At 43.1% G+C, this 26,488-nt stretch overlaps 2 protein-coding genes across 4 annotated transcripts in view; both read right to left on the reverse strand.

Moving 5' to 3' along the window:
- Positions 1-587, reverse strand: part of cfap57 (cilia and flagella associated protein 57) — a 67,603-nt gene extending 67,016 nt beyond the window's left edge. The window contains exon 1 of the mRNA XM_078219210.1: positions 431-587. Coding sequence (XP_078075336.1) covers positions 431-587 — 157 coding nt within the window. The remainder of the gene's footprint in view (positions 1-430) is intronic.
- Positions 588-10,478: 9,891 nt separating this feature from the next.
- Positions 10,479-26,488, reverse strand: part of LOC144497469 (putative ferric-chelate reductase 1) — a 47,536-nt gene continuing 31,526 nt past the window's right edge. For all 3 annotated transcript variants that reach the window (XM_078218788.1, XM_078218789.1, XM_078218787.1), the window contains one exon: positions 10,479-12,183. In XM_078218788.1, the coding sequence (XP_078074914.1) occupies positions 12,094-12,183 (90 nt within the window). In that variant the 3' untranslated portion in view covers positions 10,479-12,093. The remainder of the gene's footprint in view (positions 12,184-26,488) is intronic.

Consider the following 26,488-nt stretch of genomic DNA (forward strand, 5'->3'; position numbering starts at 1 on the left):
CCATGCAGATACGGGGAGAATGTGCAAACTCCACACAGACAGTGACCCAAGCTGGGAATTGAACCCAAATCCCTGGCGCTGAGGCAGCATTACTAACCACTGTAACACTGTGCTGCCCCGCTGTACCATAGTACAGCCCCATAGTTTCCTGACTTGGAATTATATTGTTGATATTTCACTGTCACTGTAACAAAATCCTAGAACTCATCCTTAAAAGCACTATGGATATGCCTGCACCACATGGACAGCAACAGTTCAAGAAGGCGGGTCACCACTATCTTCTGAAGAGCAGTTAAGGATAGACAATTAATGCTGGCCCAGCCAGCAATGCCCGTATCCGAAGAATAAATACTAAAATGAAGGCTTTCACTTTAATTCTTACATTGTTCAGAATTAATGAGCGATTCCTGTACTATATTAAGCCTCTTACCTGGAAAGAATTTCTGCCATTTCTGGTCGACGTTGTAACGCACACAGCTGCTCCCAGCTGGGAACATTATGCTTTGATCATCAAAGTAAAAAACATTATTGACAACAGAGGCTTGTAACCCAAAAATATGATGGGGTTGAATAATTGGGATAGACATGGTGAACTGTCAGCTTGTGCACTCCCTTTTAATACTTTTTTCTCTTTCTATACTTTTCCGTATAAATCTTGCTAGTAAATTGCATCTCCAAATCTCTAACACACTTTCCAACTCATATACATTATCTTGGTCTATGGCCCTTATAGGCTACGTAATTTTCTTACACTATATTTTAATATTTTATTCTACAACTTGTCACTTTTGCTTACTCTATGTCTTTCTATTACTTATTGTCTTGCCTCTACTAATACACTTTGTCCAAATCTCCTTTTTATATATTCTCTGATGTATTCTCTGTCATAGACCTTTTAACATGATCTCTGCCTCACTCACTCATTAGCAATGTTTAAATCCTACTCTTTGACTTAGTCACACACTTAACCATTTTAGCACATTTGAGTTTCAACCACTCTGCCTTTAGTGTCCTCTCTAAGTTTACCTCTATGTGTTCTCTCCAAAATTGTCGCTATCTATGACTCTGTCACTCCCCTCTCCTCTATCACTCTCCAACACTCTGTTCCCCAGTGTGCTCTCTCCCTCTATCACTCTCTCTATCGTTATCACACTATCACTCGTTCTCTATCAATTTCTCTCTCTAACCCTCCCTCCTCCTGCCCAGCACTCTCTCTCTCTTTCTGTATCGACCTATTTTCACTCTATCACTGTCTATCACTGTATATCACTCTATCGTTGTCACTCTATCACGGTCTCTCTATCACTCTCTTTTTATTTATGGCTCTATCGCTGTCACTTTATCACTCTTTTCTTCTTATCAGTCTATCACTGTCTCTATCACTCTCTTTATATTTATCACTCTATCAATGTCTCTCTCTCTATCACTGTCTATCTCCCTATATTTATCTGTCACTCTATCATTCTCTTTCTATTTATCACTCTTACTCTATCACTCCTTTTCTATCTTTCTCTCTATCACTGTCTCTCTCTCTATAACTCTCTCTCTATCACTGTCTCTATCACTTTCTATCACTGTCTCTCTCTATAACTCTCTCTCTCTATCACTGTCTCTATCACTTTCTCTCTATCGCTGTCTCTCTATTACCGTCTCTCTCAATCACTCTATCACTCTCTCCCCCCTTTCTCTCTCTTTCCCGATGTATTTTCACTCTCCCTCCCTCCCTCTAGATCTCTATCTCTCTCTCCCTCGTTCGCTCTCTCACGGGATGTCTCTCCTGCTCCTGCTGTAAATAACGCCGTTACCATGGACACCGACCGGAAACCAGCCCGGGCCCACTGGAATTGTGGGAGTTGTAGTTCGGCTGGGGTCAGGGGTCAGATGGCCAGCCGGAAAGGAGGGCTGGGGTCACTGAAGCTCTGCTCCCCCAGACTGAGGGTGGGGCTGTACTGAGGTGGACTGTTTCTAAGTTGCTCTTGCAGAGGGTTAGCACGGACAAGGTGGGCCGAATGGTCCAGCTCCTTCTGGGTTGTAACCATGCAGAGTATATCCCTCCTCAGTGCACTCAGTTATTGCCATGTGCATCCCAGCGGCCCAGTCAATAGTGACCATGAGGAAAGGGATTCTTCTTAGAAACAGGTTCACAAACTTTATCTCCACTGTTCCTCAATTAAATACAGGCTGTTTGGGGTAAACTCATTACAATACAGAGGGAAAATAAATATGTCAGTTGCTGTGGTGTGTGTCATTGCTCAGGGTCCAGGTATGCTCTCTGATAGTTCATAGAATAGAATCCCTACTGTGCAGATCATGGAGCCTGCACTGACAACAATCCCATCCAGGCCGAGCCCCATAACTTGGGGCGGCACGGTGGCACAGTGGTTAGCACTGTTGTCTCACAGCGCCAGGGATCCGGATTCGATTCCCGGCTTGGGTGACTGGTTTAGATTTAGGGGGATCTGAGGACAACGTTTTTTATTCAGAGGGTGATGATGGTCTGGAATGCACTGCCTGGGAGGGTGGTGGAGGCAGGATGCCTCACATCCTTTAAAAAGTACCTGGATGAGTGCTTGGCATAACATTCAAGGCTATGGGCCAAGCGCTGGCAAGTGGGATTTGGTGGGCAGGTCAGGGCATTTCATGCATTGGTTCAGACTCGACGGGCCGAAGGGTCTCTTGCGCACTGTAGTATTCTGTGATTCTGACTGTGTGGAATTTGCACATTCTTCCCGTGTCTGCATGGGTTTCCTCTGGGTGCTCCAGTTTCCTCACAGTCCAGAGATGTGCGGGTCAGGTGCATTGGCCATGATAAATTGCTCCTTAGTATCCCGGGATGCATAGGTTAGAGGGATTAGCGGGGAAAATATGTGGGGTTATGGGAATAGGGCCTGGGTAGTATTGCTGTCGGTGCAGACTCGATGGGTCGAATGGCCTCAATCTGCATTGTAGGGATTCTATGATAACCTCACGTACTTACCCTGCTAATCTCCGTAAAGGGCAATTTAGCATGGCCAATCATCCTAACCCACACATCTTTCAGATTGTGGATGTAAACTGGCGCACCCGGAGGAAACCCACGCAGACACGGGGAGAACGTGCAAACTTCACACAGTCACCCGAGGCCAGAATTGAATCCGGGTCCCTGGCGCTGTGAGGCAGCTGTGCTAACCAATTAGCGCTAACTTATTAGTCACTCTTCTGCTGCCACCGTGACCATGAGGGACTATACTGAATAGAATTGTTCTCAAACGTAGAAATAAAACTAATAAGATCATCCATCAAGGGGCTGAAGCAACTCGTTGGAGTGCGATTTATGTTTTACAGATTCGTAGTAGAAAACATTTTTATATTCCAGGTTCAGAAATAAATTAATGGGTTGAAAATTTAGCTTGCAATTTGAGCAACTTGAAATTGAGTTTTCTATAGTCCTGCTTCTGCAGTTAACCACCACAACATTCAAACACCAGTAATGTCATTTTTACTGCCCTCTAGTGACTGCTTGAAGGAGAGCAGAATTTCAGATTTGTTGTCTTCAATGGTTTTTTTTCAATCCACTCAACAGTGTAAACATATGAAATAGGAGTTCTGCTCCTTTTGGTCCCTTGAATCTGCTCCACCTTTCAGTAACATCATGGATGATCAGTTTGTATTTCAAATTCCACATTCCCATCTACCCCCAATAATCTCTGATTCCCATGCCGAACGTGTTCCATCAATCCCACCCCAGGGAAAGTGGAAGAGGTCAAAATGATGTCAGGATCCTTACCCAACAATTTCAGGACGATTCCACCCATGTTGCCCTTGAATCTGCCTCCAACAAACTAGGAAAATCCTAGCCCATGATCGCCATTTATGATACCCTCCCTTAAACAGCCAGTTAGAAAAAGTGATGTACGTACACCCACAGTTAAGAAGGGAGTTTCAGGATTTTTATTGAGCAAGGGAACGAGATATAGTTCCAAGTCAGGAAGGTGCACTTGGAATATAGTGTTCCATTCTGGTCGCCACACTACCAGAAGGATGTGGAGGCTTTGGAGAGGGTATAGAAAAGATTTACCAGGATGTTGCCTGGTATGGAGGGCATTAGCTATGAGGGGAGGTTGGAGAAACTTGGTTTGTTCTCACTGGAATGACGGAGATTGAGGGGTGACTTGATAGAAGTCTACAAGATTATGAGAGGCATGGGCAGAGTGGATAGTCAGAAGTTTTTTCCCAAGGTGGAAGAGTCAATTACTCGGGGGCACAGGTTTAAGGTGCGAGGGGCAAGATTTAAAGGAGATGTACGAGGCAGATTTTTTACACGGAGGGTGCCTGGAACTTGTTGCCAGGGGAGTTAGTGAAAGCGGATACGGTAGTGACTTTTAAGAGGCGTCTTGACAAATACATGAATAGGATGGGAATAGAGGGATATGGTCCCTGGAAGGGTAGGGGGTTTTAGTTAAGTCGGGCAGCATGGTCGGTGCAGGCTTGGAGGGCTCAAGGGCCTGTTCCTGTGCTGTAATTTTCTTTGTTCTTTGTTTTTTGTGTGAAACTCAAAGGGAATCGTGCCGGTGGTGCTGTTCCCAGGCAGCTGCTGCTCTTGTCATTCTTGGTGGTAGAAGTTTGGAAGGTGCTGTCAAAGGAGATGTAGCAAGTTGCTGTAGAGCATCAGATTCTTAGATAATTGGGATCTTTTCAGGGGCAGAAGTGACCTATTTAAGTGGGATGGGTTGCATCTGAACTGGAGGGGGACCAATATCCCAGAGGGTAGATTTGCGAGTGCTACAAGGGAGAGTTTAAACTAGATTGACAGGGAGGGGGGGGTGGGATTCTCACAGCAGGGAAGCAAATGAGGGGCTGAAAGGAGATGCAGTACTCAGCAACATCTTCTTCGGAGCCTTCAACATGTCATCGATCAAGACGAACATCTCGCCAAGGCCATCCCCACACCCCCCACGACTTGCTTCAAACAACCTATGATTCTATGAACCGTGCAGCCTCCAACAGACCAGTGTACGCAGCAAACTACCCAGCCTTCAGGAGAACAGTGACCACGACACCACACAACCCTGCCACAGCAACCGGATCATTGACATGGATGCCATCATCTCACGTGAGAACACCATCCACGGCACATATTCATGCGACTCGGCCAACGTTGCCTACCTCATATTCTGCAGAAAAGAATGCCCTGAGGCATGATATATGGGTGAGACTATGCAGAAGCTACAACAATGGATGAACGGACACCGCTCGACAGTCAGTAGGCAGGAGTGTTCTCTTCCTATCAGGGAGCACTTCAGCAGTCAAGGGCATTCAGCCTCCGATCTTCAGGTAAGCGTTCTCCAAGGCTGCCTTCACGACACACGACAATGCAGAATCGCCGAGCAGAAGCTGATAGCTAAGTTCCGCACGCATGAGGACAGCCTCAACTGGGATCTTGGGTTCATGTCACATTATGTGTACCCCCCACCATTTGGCTTGGTCTTGCAAAATCCTACTAACTGTCCTGGCTTGAGACAATTCACACCTCTTTAACCTGTGATTAAACTTCTCTCCACTCGCATTGTCTGTACCTGAAAGACTTGGTTATCTGTAAATACTCGCATTCCAGTCATTATCTTTTGTTTTTGTTTTTGAGTCTTTGTTTATATATGCCCTGTTTGTGGACCCAACTTTCCCACTCACCTGAGGAAGGAGCAGCGCTCTGAAAGCTCGTGATATCAAATAAACCTGTTGGACTTTAACCTGGTGTTGTGAGACTACTTACTGTGCCCACCCCAGTCCAATGCTGGCATCTTCACATCATGGTTACCATGGAGAGAGACATGAAGGCTTGGGAACCTGGGAAAGTTAGTGGCGATATATTGGGGACAATTTGCATTACTGCAGAGGAGATACTGGACGTATTAAATGTATGAAGGTGGATAAATCTCCTGGCCCTGACCGGGTATATCCAAGAACACAGCGTGAGCCTGGAGAAGAAATTGCGGGAGCCCTGGCTGAGATATTTGCATCATCATTAGCCACGGGTGACATACCAGAAGACTGGATGGTAGCAAATGTTGTTCCCTTTTTTAAGAAGGGCTGCAAAGAAAAATCTGGGAATTATAGACTGGTAAGCTTAATATCTGTGGTGGATAAGTTACTAGAGAGGATTCTGTGGGATAAGATATACAGGCACTTGGAAGGACAGGGCTTGATTAGGAGTAGTCAGCACAGCTTTGTGCATGGGAGATCATGCCTTACAAATTTGTAGAGTTCTTTGATGAAGTGATCAAGAAGGTTGATAAGGGCAGGGTGGTAGGAGTAGCCGATATGGACTGCAGTAAGGTCTTTGATAAAGTTCCACATGGTAGGCTGCTCTGGAAGGTTAGATCACAGGGAATCCAGGAAGAGCTGGCAAATTGGATATACAATTGGTTTGATGGTAGGAGGCAGAGGGGAATGGTGGAAAGATGCTTGTCAGACTGGAGGCCTGTGACTAGTGGTGAGTGTCTCAGGGGTCAGTGCTGGACCCATTGCTGTTTGAAATCTATATCAACAGTTTGGATGAGAATGTACAAGACATGATCAGTAAGTTTGCAGGTGACACTAAAATAGGTGGTATTGTAGAGAGTGAGGAAGGTTTATCAAAAATTGCAGCAGGATCCTGATCAGCTGGAGAAGTGGGCCAAGGAATGACAAATGAAGTTCATTACAAATAAGTGTGAGGTGAGGTTTACAATTGGGGGAGAGGTAATTATGATGCGATTAGGCAAGAATTAGGGGGCATAAGATGGGAACAGAAACTATCAGGGAAAGGAACTAATGAAAAGTGGAACTTTTTCAAGGAACAAATACTGGGTGTCCTTGATAGGTATGTCCCTGTCAGGCAGGGAGGAAATGGCCGAGTGAGGGAACCATGGTTCACGAAAGAGGTGGAATGTCTTGTGAAAAGGAAGAGGGAAGCTTATGTAGGGATGAGGAAACAAGGTTCAGATGGCTCGATTGAGGGTTATAAGTTAGCAAGGAATTAGCTGATAAAGAGGCTTAGGAGAGCTAGAAGGGGACAATGAGAAGTCCTTGGCGGGTCGGATCAAGGAAAACCCCAAGGCTTTTTACTCTTATGTGAGGAATAAAAGAATGACCAGGGTGAGGTTAGGGCCGGTCAAGGACAGTAGTGGGAACTTGTGTATGGAGTCAGTAGAGATAGGCGAGGTGATGAATGAATACTTTTCTTCAGTGTTCACCAAGGAGAGGGGCCATGTTTTTGAGGAAGAGAAGGTGTTACAGGCTAATATGCTGGAGGAAATAGATGTTCGGAGGGAGGATGTACTGGCAGTTTTGAATAAACTGAAGGTCGATAAGTCCCCTGGGCCTGATGAAATGTATCCTAGGATTCTTTGGGAGGCAAGGGATGAGATTGCAGAGCCTTTGGCTGTGATCTTTGGGTCCTCACTGTCCACGGGGATGGTGCCAGAGGACTGGAGAGTGGCGAATGTTGTTCCTCTGTTTAAGAAAGGGAATAGAAATGACCCTGGTAATTATAGACCGGTTAGTCTTACTTCGGTGGTTGGTAAATTGATGGAAAAGGTCCTTCAGGATGGGATTTACGACCATTTAGAAAGATGCGGATTAATCCGGGATAGTCAGCACGGATTCGTGAAGGGCAAGTCGTGCCTCAGAAATTTGATTGAATTTTTTGAGGAGGTAACTAAGTGTGTTGATGAAGGTAGGGCAGTTGATGTCATATACATGGATTTTAGTAAGGCGTTTGATAAAATCCCCCATGGTCGGCTTATGATGAAAGTAAGGAGGTGTGGGATAGAGGGAAAGTTGGCCGATTGGATAGGTAACTGGCTATCTGATCGAAGACAGAGGGTGGTGGTGGATGGAAAATTTTCGGACTGGAGGCAGGTTGCTAGGGGAGTGCCACAGGGATCAGTGCTTGGTCCTCTGCTCTTTGTGATTTTTATTAATGACTTAGAGGAGGGGGCTGAAGGGTGGATCAGTAAATTTGCTGATGGCACCAAGATTGGTGGAGTAGTGGATGAGGTGGAGGGCTGTTGTAGGCTGCAAAGAGACATAGATAGGATGCAAAGCTGGGCTGAAAAATGGCAAATGGAGTTTAACCCTGATAAATGTGAGGTGATTCATTTTGGTCGGACTAATGTAAATGTGGATTACAGGGTCAAAGGTAGGGTTCTGAAGACTGTGGAGGAACAAAGAGATCTTGGGGTCCATATCCACAGATCTCTAAAGGTTGCCACTCAAGTGGATAGAGCTGTGAAGAAGGCCTATAGTGTGTTAGCTTTTATTAACAGGGGGTTGGAGTTTAAGAGCCGTGGGGTTATGCTGCAACTGCACAGGACCTTGGTGAGACCACATTTGGAATATTGTGTGCAGTTCTGGTCACCTCACTATAAGAAGGATGTGGAAGCGCTGGAAAGAGTGCAGAGGAGATTTAACAGGATGCTGCCTGGTTTGGAGGGTAGGTCTTATGAGGAAAGGTTGAGGGAGCTAGGGCTGTTCTCTCTGGAGCGGAGGAGGCTGAGGGGAGACTTAATAGAGGTTTATAAAATGATGAAGGGGATAGATAGAGTGAACGTTCAAAGACTATTTCCTCGGGTGGATGGAGCTATTACAAGGGGGCATAACTATAGGGTTCATGGTGGGAGATAAAGGAAGGATATCAAAGGTAGGTTCTTTACGCAGAGAGTGGTTGGGGTGTGGAATGGACTGCCTGCAGTGATAGTGGAGTCAGACACTTTAGGAACATTTAAGCGGTTATTGGATAGGCACATGGAGCACACCAGGATGATAGGGAGTGGGATAGCTTGATCTTGGTTTCAGATAAAGCTCAGCACAACATTGTGGGCCAAAGGGCCTGTTCTGTGCTGTACTGTTCTATGTTCTATGTCAGGGGGACGTATTTTACACAGAGGGTGGTGGGGGCCTGGAATGCACTGCCAAGCAAGGTGATTGAGGCGGACACGCTGGGATCGTTTAAGACTTATCTAGATAGCCACATGAACAGACTGGGAATAGAGGGATACAAATGAATGGTCTAGTTGGGCACATGAGCGGCACATACTTGGAGGGCCGAAGGGCCTGTTCCTGTGCTGTATTGTTCTTTGTTTGTTGCATTTTGGAAAGTCAAATCAAGATAGGACTTTCACGGTGAATGGTAGAACCTTAGGGAGTATCGTGGAACAGAGGGACCTTGAGTTTAGGTGCATGGTTCTCTAAAGGTGGTGTCACAGGTAGATAGGGCAGTGAAGAAGGCTTTTGGCATGCTGCCAAAATGCACTGTCTTTTTCCCAGGGTTGGGGAATCGAGAACTAGAGGGCATAGGTTTAAGTTAAGAGTGGAAAGAATTAATGGGAACCTGAGGAGTAACTTTTTTTACACAGAGGGTGGTACGTATGTGGAATGAGCTGCCAGAGGAAGTGGTTGAAGCAGGGACATTGAGAACATTTAAAAGGCATTTGGACAGATACATGGATAGGAAAGGTTTATAGGAATATGGGGCCAATGCAGGCAAGTGGGGTTAGCTTAGATGGGCATTTTGATTGGCATGGACCAGTTTGGGCCGAAGAGCCTGTCTCCATGCCATAGATTCTATGATGTATGATCTTGTAGATGGTACACTGTACTGCAGCCACAGTGCACTGGTGGTTGAGGAAGAGCATGCTTAAGGTGATGGATGGGTTGCTGGTCAAGTGGACTGCTTCATCCTTGATAGTATGAAGCCTGTTGAGTGTTGTTGGAGTTGCAGTCATCAGGCAAGTGAAGAGTATTCCATCACAATTCTGACTTGCGCCTGAAAGATGGTGTACAGGCTTTGGGAGTTAGATAGTGAGTTTCCCATCACTGAATTCCCAGCTTCTTGTAGCCACAGTATTTACATGACTGGTCTATGGTTTAAGATGTTGATGGTGGGCATTCAGCAAAGGTAATGCCGTTGAATGTCAAGGGGAGATTCTCTCTTACATTTTCAAATCCAACCAGAATTTTTAAAAAGCATGTTAATTTTGAACTCTTTGTGCCACACTTTCTCTGCTCTACCACTGGTAATTGCTCTTTCAATGATTGCTCCTCTCTGGAACCCCCGCCTCTGAACCATTCCACCTTTCCAATTGCACCCTTCAGTTTCAGAGATGTCCTGAAAACCCTTCTCTGGCACAAAGCCCTCTGCTCACATCGTGGGCATGATCCCACCACCCATTCAGGCCACGCTCCTGCGGCAGTGAAGCCGGAGGATTTGGCGGCCAGCCAAAACTCCATTCACTGCAGCGGGATGGGAAAATCCCACTGGCGTCAACGGTCGGAAAATTCTGGCCCCTATTTTCCGTACGCTTTAACCCTCTTATTGGGCACCCACAGTCCTTTCTCCACCATGTAAAATGTTTCAAAATGTTCCTTTACCTGAGGACAGCTATAGAATTATCTTACTTCAGGGATTTCTTTTAAAGCATTTAAAAATGTTACTTATGTAAGATCACGCAGTCATGCTGTTTGAGAGAATAATCTGCTTTATCAAAACTTTGATTTAAAATACTTCATACACACAAATAATTTCCTATAAAGGAAAAAGTGCAAAGAATAATTTTGTTACATTTACCATCAATATATATTTTTTAAATCAAGCAATGGCTAGTGCACTCTCAATATCATTGGTATTTGTGTTTTGAACAATATACGCTGGTTTGGATGAGAGGGCACAGATTTAAGGTAATTGGCAAAAGAAGCAATGGAGACCCGAGTAGAAACTTTTTCACGCAGTGAGTGGTTAAGGTCTGGAAAGCTCTGCCTGAGAGTGTGATGGTGGCAGATTCAGTTGAGGCATTCGAGCGAGAACCGGATTATTATTTGAAAAAGAAGAATGGGCAGGCTCATTGGGTGAGGGAATGACAAATTCCTTATTCTGAGAGCTGGTGCAGACACGATCGGCCTAATGGACAGCCAATTCTGTGCTGCAACAGTTCTGTGATTCATTTCAAGTACTACCTACTGCCAAGCATTTTTATTGTACGACACTTAGTGAACGAGTGTTGAATATGATTGATCGTGTATCTTCTGCTATCTCACAATCATACCAAAGAAACACATTCCTCAAAGAGATGGAAGGCTGCCACTATTGAAAGCATGTGCAGACATGAGGTTGAACAAGAAGGGACTTGACTCTTGTGGACAACAAAAAACCTTGCAGTAATGATGGTCTAGGGTAACACATGTTTAATAGCCAGTAGGGCTAACCTCATGTGGATGACTGTCCTTTGGAACAATATTCAAGTAACTGATGCAGAGAGGGTGGAAGAAAATTGGCAATAAAAAGATGGGAAAAAAATGGAATCGCACTTTTCCAAAAATTGGAATATTTGCTGAGTCAGAATTTACTTTAAGATCCTCTCATCTGTTTTAAATGTGGCATTGTGATAACATCACCAGGAACAGTGATCCAGGGGAATTGGCAGTGTGAATAGATTGCATTAACCCCAATGCAAATACATGGTCTCTTGGCTGTTTATGCAATTTCAACTTGCGGTGTCAATCTCAGAAGCACATCCACCAATTTCCCGAATGATGCCATCAACACACTATTTGTGGGAAAACATTAAACCTAAAAGAGAAAATGAAAGCAACAACGTAATCCCTTTAAATCTTTTGTTACTCATTTCGATGCAAGTGGAAAATATAGATGAGCACTTGAAACGCCACGGCTCACAAGGTGATGGACCAAGTGCTGGAAAATGGGATTAGAACAGATCAGTGCTTGATAGCTGGCACACACACAATGGGCTGAACGGCCTCTTTCTGTGCTGTAAAACTCTATAATAGCTTGTGCAATATTTATGCAATGACTGTCACACAATGATTTTTTAAAAAATGTCCTCAGTCTTTAGGAGGTGCCATTGCGCACGGTTCCTTGGCTAATGAATCTGATTTAATTATCGTTCCACAATCAAATGGCACTCATTGTGCAAATTAGCAGGTCTCTGTAATCAGGTCAGATTTCTTTCCGTTGAACGATGTACATTGAAGACACAGCTCAGGCTTGAGGCCTGTTACGATGACATTGAGCTGACGATGTCGATGTCTTCATGACGGTCTCTCTTGCAAATGGGCATTTTAGGTCTGACCAATCGCTACGAGGAGTGCTATCAGAAATGCCAAGTTTCCACATAGGTACACAATGAATAAGAGGAAGTCAGGCTCCACCTGTAAAACAACGGTAAATATCATCACTAATTCAAACCGGCAATAATTCCTGGCTAACTCTGAATGCAATTGGTTAACCCTTTTTTTAATAGCAACCAGTTGGTGGAGTTTGGAATGGACCTACCTTATATTAAGTTGATCTTTCTCGACACCCTAGCTATGTCTGTAACACATTCTACACCCTCTCCTTTCCTTCCCTCCTATGCACTCTATGAACGGTATGTTTTGGCTGTATAGCGCGCAATAAACAATACTTTTCACTGTATACTAATGCATGTGACAATAATAAATCAAATCAAATTTTAAAAAATCAAAAATCAGATTAGAAATCTGTATTACCAGAGAGAGAACGATGGCTCAATAACTCTATCACATAAATGTTACACCTCATCAACTCTCCCAAATGCTCAGCCAGTTAAGGCGATGACCATATTATCATACAAGTCAGGAAATTCATGGTGGTGTTAGTTGAGGCACTGATATGGGTTGCTATCAATATCCTAAGGGGTTACCATTGACTAGAAACTCAACTGTATGAGCCATATAAAGATTGTGGCTACAGACGTAGATCAGAGGCTAGGAAACCTGCAGTGAGTAACTTACCTCCTGACTCCCCAAAGTCTGTCCACCATTTACGAGGCACAAGTCAGGAGTGTGATGGAATATTCTCCAGTTGCCTGGATGAGTGCAGCTCCAACAACACTCGAAGCTCAACGTCATCCAGGACAAATCAGCCTGCTTGATTGGTACCCCATCCACAAACATTCACTGCCTCCACCGCCAATGCACATTGGCAGCAGTGTGTGCCATCTACACTGGAGGAACGCACCAAGCCTCCTGAGGCAGCACCTTTTAAACACATGACCGCTACCATCTAGAAGGACAAGGGTGGCAGGTATCTAGGAACACCACCACCTGGAAGTGTCACTCACCATCCTGACTTGGAAATATATCACTATTCCTTCACTGTTACTGGGTCAAAATCTTGGAACTCCCTCTGTAATAGCACTGCAGATGCACTTATGATCTGTCGCAGTTCAAGAAGGCAGCTCACCATCTCAAGGACAACTAGGGATGGACAGTAAATGCTGGCTTAGCCAGCGATGCCCACATCTCTTAAATGAAAAATAAATTCTCTGTGTTTGGTGCTTGCCCTAATTGGTTCAAGCTGCAAGAGTTGGCAGTGAGTGAATGTTTAAAGCCTTTTTGTTGATTTGAAGACTGCACCAAGGCTGCACCAAACTTATTGTTTCATAGAATGATAGAATGACAGAACACAGAACAACACAGAAGGAGACCATTCAGCGCATCAAGTCTGTGCCATCTAGCTCATCTAGCTGTATCACTGTCCCTTTACTGTTGCTGGATCAAAATCCTGGAACTCTCTCCCTAACAACACTGTGGATGTACCTACACCACTTGCACTGCAGTGGTTCAAGAAGGCAGCTCACCACTAGTTTCTCAAGCGCTATTATGGATGGGCGGAAGATGAGGTGCTGCTCCTCCAGTTTGCATTGGGCTCCACTGGAGCATTGCAGCAGGCCAAGGATGGACATGTGGGCATGAGAGCAAGATGTTGAGTTAAAATGGCAAACGACAGAAAGAGTGCTTGCAGACTGAGTGAAGATGTCCCTCAAATCAGTCATTCAGTCTGCGCTTGGGACATCTTCGGGAGGGGTAAACCACTATATTGATGCAAGTTCTTTGTTTTTTCTTATGTCCCTCAGCTTCGTAAAAGGTACACAAAGAGCAATGAATTGGACAAGTTACCCGAGAATGACTGGCACACATGGAACTAAGCTCCAGGAAGAGGCCCACATCTTATGGAACAATGGAAGTGAAGAGAAAAAATTGAAAATCATTCACCTGCTAATGGTTCCAATAATCCTTCAAAGTGGTTGATGTTGGAGTAAGGAACCTTGAACTGTTAGATTTAATTTGCCCTTTGTCCTCATGCATTAAAATAACTCTGCTGATTGCCCACATTTAAGATAAGTTATGGTTCAATGTAGATAAGAGACAACTTTCTGTACCATGGTTTTGCTTTCAATCATTACTAATCCTAAGAACATAAGGAACAGGTGTGAGAACAGATGACATGGCCCCCTGTGCCTCCTCCACTACTATACAAGATCTTGGCTGATCTTTTGCCAAAGCTCTACCTTCCTGCTCCCTCCCCATATCCCTCAACTCCCTGATCTCAGCCTTGAACATATTCAAGGATGAAGCATCCACAACCTCCTACCATAGAGAATTCCAAAGGTTCAAAACTCTCTGAGTGTAATGTTTGAACTCAACACCATTTTCCTTCTCTCTCCCAATCTTCATTGATTCCCAGAGAGATGAAAAGTCTGTCAACCTAGCCTTGAACATATTCAGTTATACAACAATCACAGCCTCCTGGAGTAGAGAATTCCAAAGATCCACGCCTCCGAGTGAAGAAATTTCTTTTCATCTCAGTCCTAGTTGTTCAAGCCTGATATCTTGCACATGTGTTTGTGATTCCCTAGCAAGGCAAACAATGTACTGGCATCAGCCTGATGAGGGCCTCCGGAATCTTGCATGTTTCAATGAGACTACATATCTTTCATCTGAACTCTAGGCAGGATAGTCCAAATTATTCAGACTGACATCACAGGGCAATCTCCTCATCCTAGGAGCCAATCTAATGAACATCTTGGTGCTGCCTCCAAGGCAGGTATACGCTTCATTAGATTCAGAGTCCAAAACTCTCCACAGCACTCCAGCAATATAGAATTATAGCAAGCCTTCCTTGTTCTTGTACTCCAGTCCCCTTTCAATATAGGTTAACATGCCACTTGCCTTCCTAATTGTTTGCTGTACCTACATACTAACATTGTGTTCCTTGTACAAGTACTCCCAAATCTCTGAACATCAACGTCATATTTGCCTTCATAATAATAATGATGGCATCACAAAAGGAATCATTGCCCATGAGATATCCCAGAAAGGTGAGATGCACTAGATCAATGCAAGTTCTTTGCTCATTCTAATGCCCCTCAGCTTATCAAGTTGAAATATACACAAAGTCCAGTGAATTGGGCAAGTTACCAGAAAAAAGACTGGCAATGATGAAACTATTCTCCAGTGAGAAGCCATCATCATAAGGAGCAGAGCAGCAGAATCAAAGAGAAAAACACGAGAAGGAAAAACCCCACATTCATCCGCTAATGGTTCCAATAATCCTTCCAACTTGGTTGATATTAAAGTAAGGAACCTTGAACTGTTGGATTTAATTTGTGCTTTGTTCCCCTTTATCAAAATAAATTTCTGTAATGCTCACAGTTAAGATAAATTATGCTTCAATGCAGATAAGAGGCATGTTCCTATTCCATGGTGTGACTTTCAAACATTACTGATATTAAGAAGATTGGAGCAGGAATAGACTATATGACCTTTTGAGCTGCTCTGCCATTCAATACATTCATGACTCATCTCCTGCCTCAATTCCACTTTTCCTCTCCCCATCTCTGATTCTCTCAGAGACAAAAAAAACTACAGGTTTACTCTTGAACATACTCAATAATGGAGCAACCACAACTTCTAAGGTAGAGAATTCCAAAGATTCACAACCATCTGAGTGAAGAAACTCTTCTTCATCTCAGTCCTAAATGATCGAATCTCATGTATTCTAGATTCCCCAACCAAGGAAACAACCTCTCAATATCTACCCTGTCAAACTCCTTCAGAATCTTGCATAGTTCATTGAGATCATCTCTCATCCTTCTAAACTCCATGAGCACAGACCCAATTTACTCAGTTTCTCATCATACAGAACTTTCTTATCTCAGGACCCTTTGCTGTACTGCCTCCAAGGAAAGTAGATCCTTCCTCAGATATGGGGGCTGAGCGCATTACTCCAGGTGTAATTTCTACAAAGCTCTGTATGATTGTAGCAACACTTCCTTGTTTTGCACACTAATTCTCTTTCAATAAAGGCCAATATGCCATTTGCTTTCTTAATTGTTTGCCCTATACTACCTTTAGAATATGTGGTGAGCCTCTGAAGCACATTAATGGGGCTGAATAGAGGGAGATTCGCTTCATATATAACTCAGATATGCTTGCTGTTGATTAACAGCTGCCTACCTTCTCCATTCACCTTTTCCATCCCCCATGGGGAGGTGATGGCCTAGTAGTACTATCACTAGACTATTAATCCAGAAACGCAACTAATGTTCTGGGGACCTGAGTTCGAATCCTGCCACAGTGGATGGTGGAATTTGAATTCAATAAAAAATATCTGGAATTAAGAATCTACTGATGACCATGAAACCATTGTCGATTGTCGGAAAAGCCCATCTGGTTCACTCATATCCTTTTGGGAAGGAAATCAACCATCCTTACCCAATTGGCCTCCATGTGACTCCAGACCCACAGCCATGTAGTTGACTCTCAACTGCCCTCTGAAGTGGCCCAGCAAGCCACTCAGTTCAAGGGCAACTTTGGATGGGAAACAAATATTGGCCCAGCCAGCAATGCCCATGTCCCATGAATAAATTAAAAAAAACAGAACAGTGTTAGCTCAGTGGCAGACCTCTCATTTTTAGTCAGAAGATTGTAAGTTCAGAGCCCAGATCAAGGCTTAATTTGGTAAACACCTTCCACCAATTCAATGCTGTACTGACGAAATGCTGCATTGTTAAAGAAGTTGTCCTGAGGATTAGTCTTAAATCAAGACACCCTCAGGTGGACTTAAGATATCAGATGGCATTATGTGAAGATGGGCAGGAGAGGTCTTCTGCTTTAATATTTATTCCTCAACTAATATGACCAAAAAATTTAAATAGAGGTTATGTTATAGCTGCTTGTGGGATTTTATAGTGCAGAGGTTGCCTGTCACATTTGGCTGCATGATGATCAAGCCTACACTTCAAATGTCATTAATGCCTGTGAGATGCATCCTATAATTTCAAACTGTTTGATCAGCTAATTAAGCAGAAGGGAACACAAAGAACAATGAGTTGGGCAAGTTATTACAGGATGACTGGCAGCCATGGGGTAACCTTCCAGTAAGAAGCCACCAGCTTACAGAGTGGACAATCCAAGCAAGACAAAGAATTGAGAAGGAAAAGCCACACATACATCTGCTAAAGTTTCCACTAATCCCTCCAATGTGGTTGATTTTGGAGTAAAGAACCTTGAACTGTTAGATTAAATTTGTTCGTTGTTCATCAAAATAAATGTGGTACAATGCTCACATTTAAGTTAAGTAATGTTTGTCTAAATTCCAGACAGTACAGGCCCAACTTACTCAGACTCTCATCATAAGGGAACCTTCTGGTCCCAGGAACCAAGCTATTGAATCTTCACTGTTCCACCTCCAAAGCAAGAATAACATTCTTTAGAAATGTAGACTAAAACTGGACACAACACTCCAGGTATTGTCAGACCCAAGGTATTTTTGTTGACTGTTCCTCGATTTGAGGATGACATCAACTCAGAATTGAGAATTTCTGCCATGGATCTTCATGTGACTGAACCAAGCCAACTCTCAACCCACAGACCTTTGGAAACATGGGACAGGACCTTCAACGAGGTTGTGGGATCTGGAGTTCAGGATTTTGTCCTTTTTTATTACTTGTGACGCAGCACCTTTATGGACAAGTCATTGCCATTTCGAATGATTGGTAGCAAGATCTTTTTATCAATCACACAGACTTTGCATAAGGCTCAACTGATTGAATGTTGGATCTCCACATCAATGGTGGCCTCTTATGAGAGATGGGTGCCAAGAAATAGCAAGACCAAAGCTGAACATCGTACTCTAGGTATGATCTCACCAAAACCCTATACAAGAAAGACTTGTATAGACCTGTAGACTTGTGGAAAGACTTCCTTTTGTCTTCATACTCTAGTCCACATACAGGAAAGAACATCCACTACCTTCCTAATTGTTGGCTGCATACATGCATGCTAACTTTTTGTGTTCCTTGCACATATGCACCCAAAGCTATGTGAAGATCAGCACTTAAAAGTTTTAAGCCTTAAAAAAGTTCTAATTTTCTACTCTATTAAGGTGAATTACCTTACACCTCCCCAGATGGTATTCCAGCTGCCACCTTGTTACCCATTCATTTAACCTTTCCATATCTCTTTGTATGTTTCTCACAGCCACCTAGTTTTGTTTTGCCAGAAAACTTGGATACATTACTCTTGGTATCTTTGTCTCAAGTCATTAAAAAACTTGTGGAATTTGTCTGGATAATGACCGCAACTACACTACAAAAGTAATCATTATCTGTGAGTTGCTTTTGGGACATCTTGGGAATATGTGAACCATTTTTTAAATTCATTCGTGGGACACAGACTTCACTGGCTGGTCAGCATTTATTGCCCATTCCTAGTTGCCCGAGGGCAGTTGAGAGTAAGCCACATTGCTGTGGGTTTGGAGTCACATGTAGGCCAGACCAGGTAAGCACAGCAGATTTCCTTCCCCAGACATTAGTGAATCAGATGGGTTTTTCCAACAATCAGCAATGGTTTCATGGTCATCAGTAAATTCTTAATTCCAGAATTCAAATTCCACCATCTGCAGTGGCGCGATTCAAACCAGGTCTCCAGAACATTAGCTGAGTTTCTGGATTTATAGTCTAGCGACAATACCACCAGGCCATTACCTTCCCCATTGCATCAATTGAAGTTGTTTGTTCTTTCTCATGTCCTTCATCTTGGTAAGCACATAAGGTACACAAAGAACAATGAATTAGACTATGAGAGGTGACTGGCCACCATTGGATTAGACTACAGTGAGCAGGCAAAACCTGAAGGTTAGGAGCAGTGGAAGTGAAGAGAAAAAAATTGAGAAGGAAAAACACCACATTCATCTGCTCGTAGTTCCAAAAACCTTTCCAATGTTGAGGTTAATGAAAGAAACTTTGGACTATTAGATTAATTTGCCCTTTGTTCTCTGACATTAAAATAAATATACTGATTGCTCACATTTAAGATAAAGTCATGGTTCAATGCAGATAAGAGACTAGAAAAAGCAGCACGAATAGACCTTATAGCCTCATGAGTCTGCTCCATTGTCCAATAGGGTTATGGCTGGTCTTGTGCCAAATGTTCACACTCCAGCTCTTTCCCCCACCCTTGATTCCACAGAGGTAGAGTCATAGAGGTTTACAACATGGAAACAGGCCCTTTGGCCAACATGTCCATGCCACCCTTTTCATTAACCACTAATCAAAGGATCAAAACTCTATCTATTCCAGCCTTGAATGTATTCAGGCTGAAGCATTCACAATCCCAATTTCCAAAGATTCACAACCCTCTGAGTGAAGACATTTCTCTTCCTCTCAATCCAAATGCTCAAACAAATCTCGTGAGTCTGTCCCCCAATGTTCCAGATGTCCTAGTTAGGGAAACAGCCTCTAAGTGTCTTCCTTGCCACAGCCCTTCAGAATCTTGCATGTTTCAACGTGATCATCTCTCAGTCTTCTAAACTCCAGGGAAGTCCATGTTTTTGCACAATCTCACATCATGGGACATCTTCACAGCCTAGGGAACAACCTGATGAACTGAACATTATACTGCCTCCAATGCAGGTTTTTCTTCCTTAGATATGCAATACAAAACTGTACAGTACTCCAGATATGAACTTACCAAAGCCCTATATATTAAAAGCAAGACTTCCTTGTTCTTGTACTCCAGTGCTTGCAAGAATGTACTCTCTCCAGTGCACATAGATCTTTCCTTAGATTTGATGTTCAAAACTTCTTACAATATGACAGATGTGATCTTACCAAAGCCATGTACAATTGTAGCAAGACTTTCTCTTGTATTCCAGTCTCCTTGCTGGAAAAGGTGACAGGCTATTTGTCTCCTTACTTGCTTGCTGTACCTACATGCTAACTTTAGTGTGGTATGAGGTGAACAACCAAAGCCCATTGATGGGGCAGGATAGAGGGGGCTTCACTTCACTTCCCATTTGAATGTGATTGATATTGATTAAAAGGTGCATAAAGAAGAACATGTTCCATTCCTCTGAGCTAAAAGATTGTAAGTTCAAGCCCCACATCAAAACTTGATTACATAAATCTTATCTGTCGCTTCAGTGCTATAATGATGATATGCTGCACTGTCAGATATATTGTCCCAAGAATTAGTCTTAAAGCAAGACTTCCTAGGATCGATTTAAAATATCATGTGGCATGACATTATGCAAAGACTAATGGGGAATATCTTCTTAATCCCTCAACCAATACCATGAAATCAGATGAGGTAGCCATTATCCCATTGTTGCTTGTGGCATCTTGCTGTGCACAAGTTGCTTGCCATATTTGGCTATACAATGCTAAAGACTGAACTTCAACAGTAATCACTGCCCTTGAAATGCTTTTGGGGAATCCTGGGGAGGTGAGATGTACTAATATCAATGCAAGTTCTTTGTTCTTTTTAATGTCCCTCTGCTTGATGGGCTGAAAAATACACAAAGTGCAATGACTTGGGTAAGCTCCCAGAATGTGGCTGGGAACCATGGAACTACACGCCAGCTAGAAGCCATCATCACAAGCGGTGGAACAACAGAATCATAGAGAAAAAAAGCAAGAAGGAAAAGTCTTGCATTAATCTGCTAATGGTTCCAATAATCCTTCCAACGTGGTTGACATTAGAATAAAGAACCTTGAATTGTTAGATTGAATTTACCCTTTGTTCCCCTACATCAAAACAAATGTGCTGCAATGCTCATGCTTAAATTAAGCAATGTTTCAATGGGTGAACCATTACATAAATGGAAGTTTTTTTGTTCTTTCCAAAGTTCTTCAGCTTAGGAAACACAGAAGATATACAAAGAACAACTAATTGGAGATATCAGTGATTGACCGCACCCATGCGATTAGACTCCCATTAGGTGTTAACATCGTAAAGAGAGAAGTTGAATTGAAGAGAAAATAATTGAGAAGGAAAAACTCTACACTTAATCTACTAATGGTTCCAATAACCTTGCCAATACTGATGTTGATGTAAGAAACCATGAATTTGCCCTTTGTTCCTGCCATTAAAATAAATGTGTTGATTGCTCACATTTGAGATAAGTAATGGTTCAGTTCAGATCAGAGACAACTTCTCATACCATGGTGTTGACTTCAATTGTTACTGGTCATTAAGAGCCTAAGGAATAAGATCAGGCCGTTTGAGTCTGCTCCACTTTACAATATGATCTTGGTTGATCATCTGCCAAAATTTCATTCTCACATCCCTTCCCTAAAAGCCTCGACTCCCCAGGGATCCAAGCTCTATCTATCTCAGCCTTGAATATTTTCAAGGATGGAACATCCATAGCCACCTGGGGTAGAGAATTCCACAGGTTCACAACTCTCTGAGTGAAGACATTTCTCCTCATCTCAATCCTAAATGGTCAAACATATTGCCTGAGTCTGTGTCCTTGTGCTCCAGGTTCCCCGGCCAGGCAAACAACTTGTTAAGCCCCTTCAGCATTTTGTATAAGATCACCTCTCATTCCTCTAAATTCCAGAGTACAAATGTTTATTTGGCCTCAAATCAAAGGACAAACTTCACAACCCAGGAACCAACCATGTGCTACACTGCTTCCAGTGCACAACAGCCATCCTTAGTTATGAAGTCCAAAACTGTGGACAATACTATAGGCCTTTTACAATTGCAGCAAGACTTCCATGTTCTTGGACTCTAATCTCCTTCCTCTAAAGAATAACATGTCATTTGCTTTGCTAATGGCCTGCTGTGCATGCATGCTAACAGTGTACTTTGTACGCGTATACCCAAATCGCTATAAAAATCAATATTTAAAAGTTTTTTGCCTTTAAAAATGTTCTGCTTTTCTATTCTTACTATTGAAGTGACTAACTTTATAGTTTACCACGATTAAAACAAAATACGGCGATGCTGGAATCTGAAACGGAAGCAGAAAATGCTGGAAAATCTCAACAAGTCTGCTGTCATCTGTGGAGAGAGGATAGAGCCAACGTTTCGAGTCTGGATGATCCTTCACCCCATTTCCATTTATTTTATTTCATTTTCTTCTTTTCATCTCATTCATCCATTTTTATCATCCTCGTTCCCTCGTCCATTTTTCCACTTCTTCATTCCCACTCTTTTTTTCTTGCCCACCACCCCCCTCCCCCACCCCTCCTTCAGGGCAACTGCGAACCATCTGTACCAGTGTTCTGCCATTCACACATTCTGATCAGTTAATGGACACTTTCAGCTCTTTTCTCAGCTTTCTTCATCCCCAATGACATTCCCTTTGTCCAATTGAAGCAGCACCCCCACCCTCACAAATATAAAGGAGTATAAATCTCCTCTGATTTTCTTAGCTCTGAGGAAGGGTCATCCAGACTTGAAACGTTGGCTTTTTTCTCTCTCCATAGATACTGTCAGACCTGCTGAGATTTTCCAGCATTTTCTGTTTTTTGTCACAGTTCACCACGTTAGCCTCCATCTGCGACCTTGTTACCTACTCACTTAACTTTTGAGTGTTCCCAACAGCTTACATTCTCACCTATCTTTGTAACTTCAGAAACCTTGGATACATTACTCTCAGTGCCTTTGTCTAAGACATTAAAAAACCTGTGGAATTTGCTTGGGTAATGATCGTGGCTACACTTCATAAATAATCATTGCCTGTGAGTTGTTTTTGAGCCATCTTGGGGAATGGGTGAACTATTACACACCAATGGAGGTTTTTTGTGCTTTCCAAAGTTCTTCATCTTAGGAAACACAGAAGATATACAAAGAACAACTAATTGGAGATACCAGTGGTTGACAGCAACCATGCGATTAGACTCCAGTCAGGAGTTAATACTGGAAAGAGAGAAGTTGAATTGAAGAGAAAGTAATTGAGAAGGAGAAACTCTACACTAATCTACTAATGGTTCCAATAACCTTTCCAACACTGATGTTGATATAAGAAACCATGAACGAATAGATTTAATTTGCCCTTTGTTCCTGCCATTAAAATAAATGTACTGATTGCTCACATTTGAGATACAGTCATGGTTCAATCTAGATAAGAGGGAATACATTAGAACAAGGATAGACCTTGTGGTCTAATGAACCTGGTCCACTTCCCAATACAATCATGGCTGATCGTATGCCAAATTCTTCCCATTCTTGCTCCTCTCCCCATAACCTGTGATTCCCCAGAGATCAAAAATCTCTCGATTCCAGCTGTGAATATATTCAAGGATGGAGCATCCACAATCCCATAAGATAGATAATTCCAAAGATTGACACCCTTTAGGTAAAGAAATTTCTCTTCAACTAGGTCCTAAATGATCAAGCACATCTCCTGAGTCTGTGCCACGTTCTAGATTCCTCAGCCAAGGAAACAGCCTCTCAATTTCTACCCGGTCAAGCCTTTTCACAATTTCAAATATTTCAATGAGATCATCTCTCATTCTTCTGAACTCCAGAGAAGTCCAAGTTTACTCAGCCTCACATCATTGGTCAACATCTTTATCCCAGGTGCTAACCTAGTAAACCTTCACTGTACTGCCTCTAGTGCTTGTAAATCCTTTCTTAGATTCTGTAGAAGGGTCATATGGACTCAAAATGTGAAATCTCTCCACAGATGCTGCCAGACCTTGCTGAGTTTATCCAGCATTTTCTAATTTTATTTCAGATTTCCAGCATCCACACTATTTTGCTTTTATTTGACTTCATGACATTTGAGTTATGTTGAGTGGAACTAACAACATTTATAAATTGACACCTCGTTTCGACATTAGAACATCGGTTTTGACTTTATGACACCACACCAGCAAACATGTTCAAAGGTTCATAATTGTGCATTGATATTCTGTGCCACCATCTTCTATTTCTTTACTAAAGATTGGACCGCTGACCCACAATGAGCATGAGGAAGTGGAGAAACCTTTCTCTGATTTGCCGGTAGAAATGTGGCCTTGTCCTGCTGATGGTTACCCATTGATTACAGTGCAATGGGAGGAGAAGATGAAATATGAGTGTCAGCTAGCTAGTAATATAAAAGAAGATAGGAAGAGTTTTTTTCAATATATAAAAGGTAAGAGAGGCAAAAATAGCCATTGGACCACTGGAAAATGAGGCTGGAGAAGTAATAATAGAGAACAAAGAAATGGCAGAGGAACTGAATAGTTATTTTGCATCAGTCTTCACGGTGGAAGACACCAGTGGGATGCCAGAGCTCCAGGAGAGTCAGGGGGCACAGATGAGTGTTGTGGCCATCACTAAGGAGAAGGTTCTGGGGAAACTGAAAAGTCTGAAGGTGGATAAATCTCTTGGACCGGATGGACTACATCCCAGGTTTCTAAAAGAGATAGCTGAGGAAATTGTGGAGGCATTGGTGGTGATCTTTCAGGAATCACTGGAGGCAGGGAGGGTACCAGAGGACTGGAAAGTAGCGAATGTAACACCGCTGTTTAAGAAGGGAGGGAGGCAGCAGACAGAAAATTATAGGCCGGTTAGCCTGACTTCGATCATTGGCAAAATTTTAGAGTCCATTATTAAAGATGAGATCGCAGAGTACTTGGAAGTGCATGATAAATTAGGACTGAGTCAGCACGGCTTTGTCAAGGGAAGGTCATGTCTGACAAATCTGTTAGAGTTCTTTGAAGAGGTAACAAGGAAGTTAGATAAAGGAGAACCAGTGGACATGATTTATTTAGAGTTCCAGAAGGCCTTTGACAAGGTGCCGCATAGGAGACTGTTAAATAGGTTAAGTGCCCATGGTGTTAAGGGTAAGATACAGGATTGGTTGACTGGCAGAAGGCAGAGAGTGGGGATAAAGGGGTCTTTTTCAGAATGGCAGTCGGTGACCGGTGGTGTGCCTCAGGGGTCAGTGCTGGAACCACAACTTTTCACAATATACATTAACGATTTGGAGGAAGGAACTGAAGACACTATTGCTAAGTTTGCAGATGATACAAAGATATGTAGAGGGACAGGTACTATTGAGGAAGCAGGGGGGCTGCAGAAGGACTTGGACAGGTTAGGAGAGTGGGCAAAGAAATGGCAGATGAAATACAAAGTGGAAAAGGGTGAGGTTATGCACTTTGGAAGGGGGAATGGAGGCATAGACTATTTTCTAAATGGGAAAATGCTTAGGAAATCAGAAACACAAAGGGACTTGGGAGTCATTGTTCAAGATTCTCTTAAGGTTAATGTGAAGGTTCAGTCGACAGTTAGGAAGGCAAATGCAATGTTAGCATTCATGTCGAAAAGGCTAGAATACAAGAGCAGGGATATACTTCTGAGGCTGTATAAGGCTCTGGTCAAACCCCATTTGGAGTATTGTGAGCAGTTTTGAGCCCCATATCTAAGGAAGGATGTACTGGGCTTGGAAAGGGAGCAGGGAAGGTTCACAAGAATGATCCCTGGAATGAAGAGCTTGTTGTATGAGGAATGGTTGAGGACTCTGGGTCCATACTCGTTGGCGTTTAGAAGGATGAGGGGGGATCTTATTGAAACTTATAGGATATTGCAAGGCCTGGATAGAGTGGAGGTGGAGAGGATGTTTCCAATAGTAGGAAAAACTAGAACCAGAGAGCACAACCTCAAGCTAAAGGGACGATCCTTTAAAACAGAGATGAGGAGGAATTGTTTCAGCCAGAGAGTGGTGAATCTGTGGAACTCTTTGCCGCAGAAGGCTGTGGAGACCAGGTCATTGAGTGTCTTTAAGACAGAGATAGATAGACTCTTGATTAATAAGGGGATCTGAGGTTATGGGGAAAAGGCAGGAGAATGGGGATGAGAAAATATCAGCCATGATTGAATGGCAGAGCAGACTCGATGGGCCGAGTGGCCTAATTCTGCTCCTATGTCTTATGGTCCTATTTTGGCACCTGCCGTCCAGTGCCTTTTCCAGCCAATCATTCCAGATCACCGCACCCAAACCGTTCTGTGCCACACACAGGCCCTAGCCGACCTCAAGCGTCATCCAACATTGCCAAAGCCAAGTTGGCCAGAACCTGGGCAGCTGTCCAGGAGAGGTCTGAACTCACCAGGACACATGGAGGTCGACCTTCACAGGGAATGATATTCCCCAGGGTTGGAGATGCAGATTTCCAATCATAAAAACATTCGGAGACTCAGCCCAACATGACCTGTTACCCAGGGTGAATAATCTCACACTTCCCCACGTTATATTACATTGGCTACTTCACTGCCCATTCACCTCATCTGTCTATATTTCTTTGTGGCTTCCTCACAGATTACAGACCCACCTTATAACTTTCTATCACCTGAAAATTTGCATACAATGCTCTTAGTCCCTTCATCTAAGTTATTAAAAAGCTTTTACCTGGTAATAATAGTGATTACA

The sequence above is a fragment of the Mustelus asterias genome, chromosome 8 (assembly GCF_964213995.1).
Source record: "Mustelus asterias chromosome 8, sMusAst1.hap1.1, whole genome shotgun sequence".
NCBI lineage: Eukaryota > Metazoa > Chordata > Chondrichthyes > Carcharhiniformes > Triakidae > Mustelus > Mustelus asterias.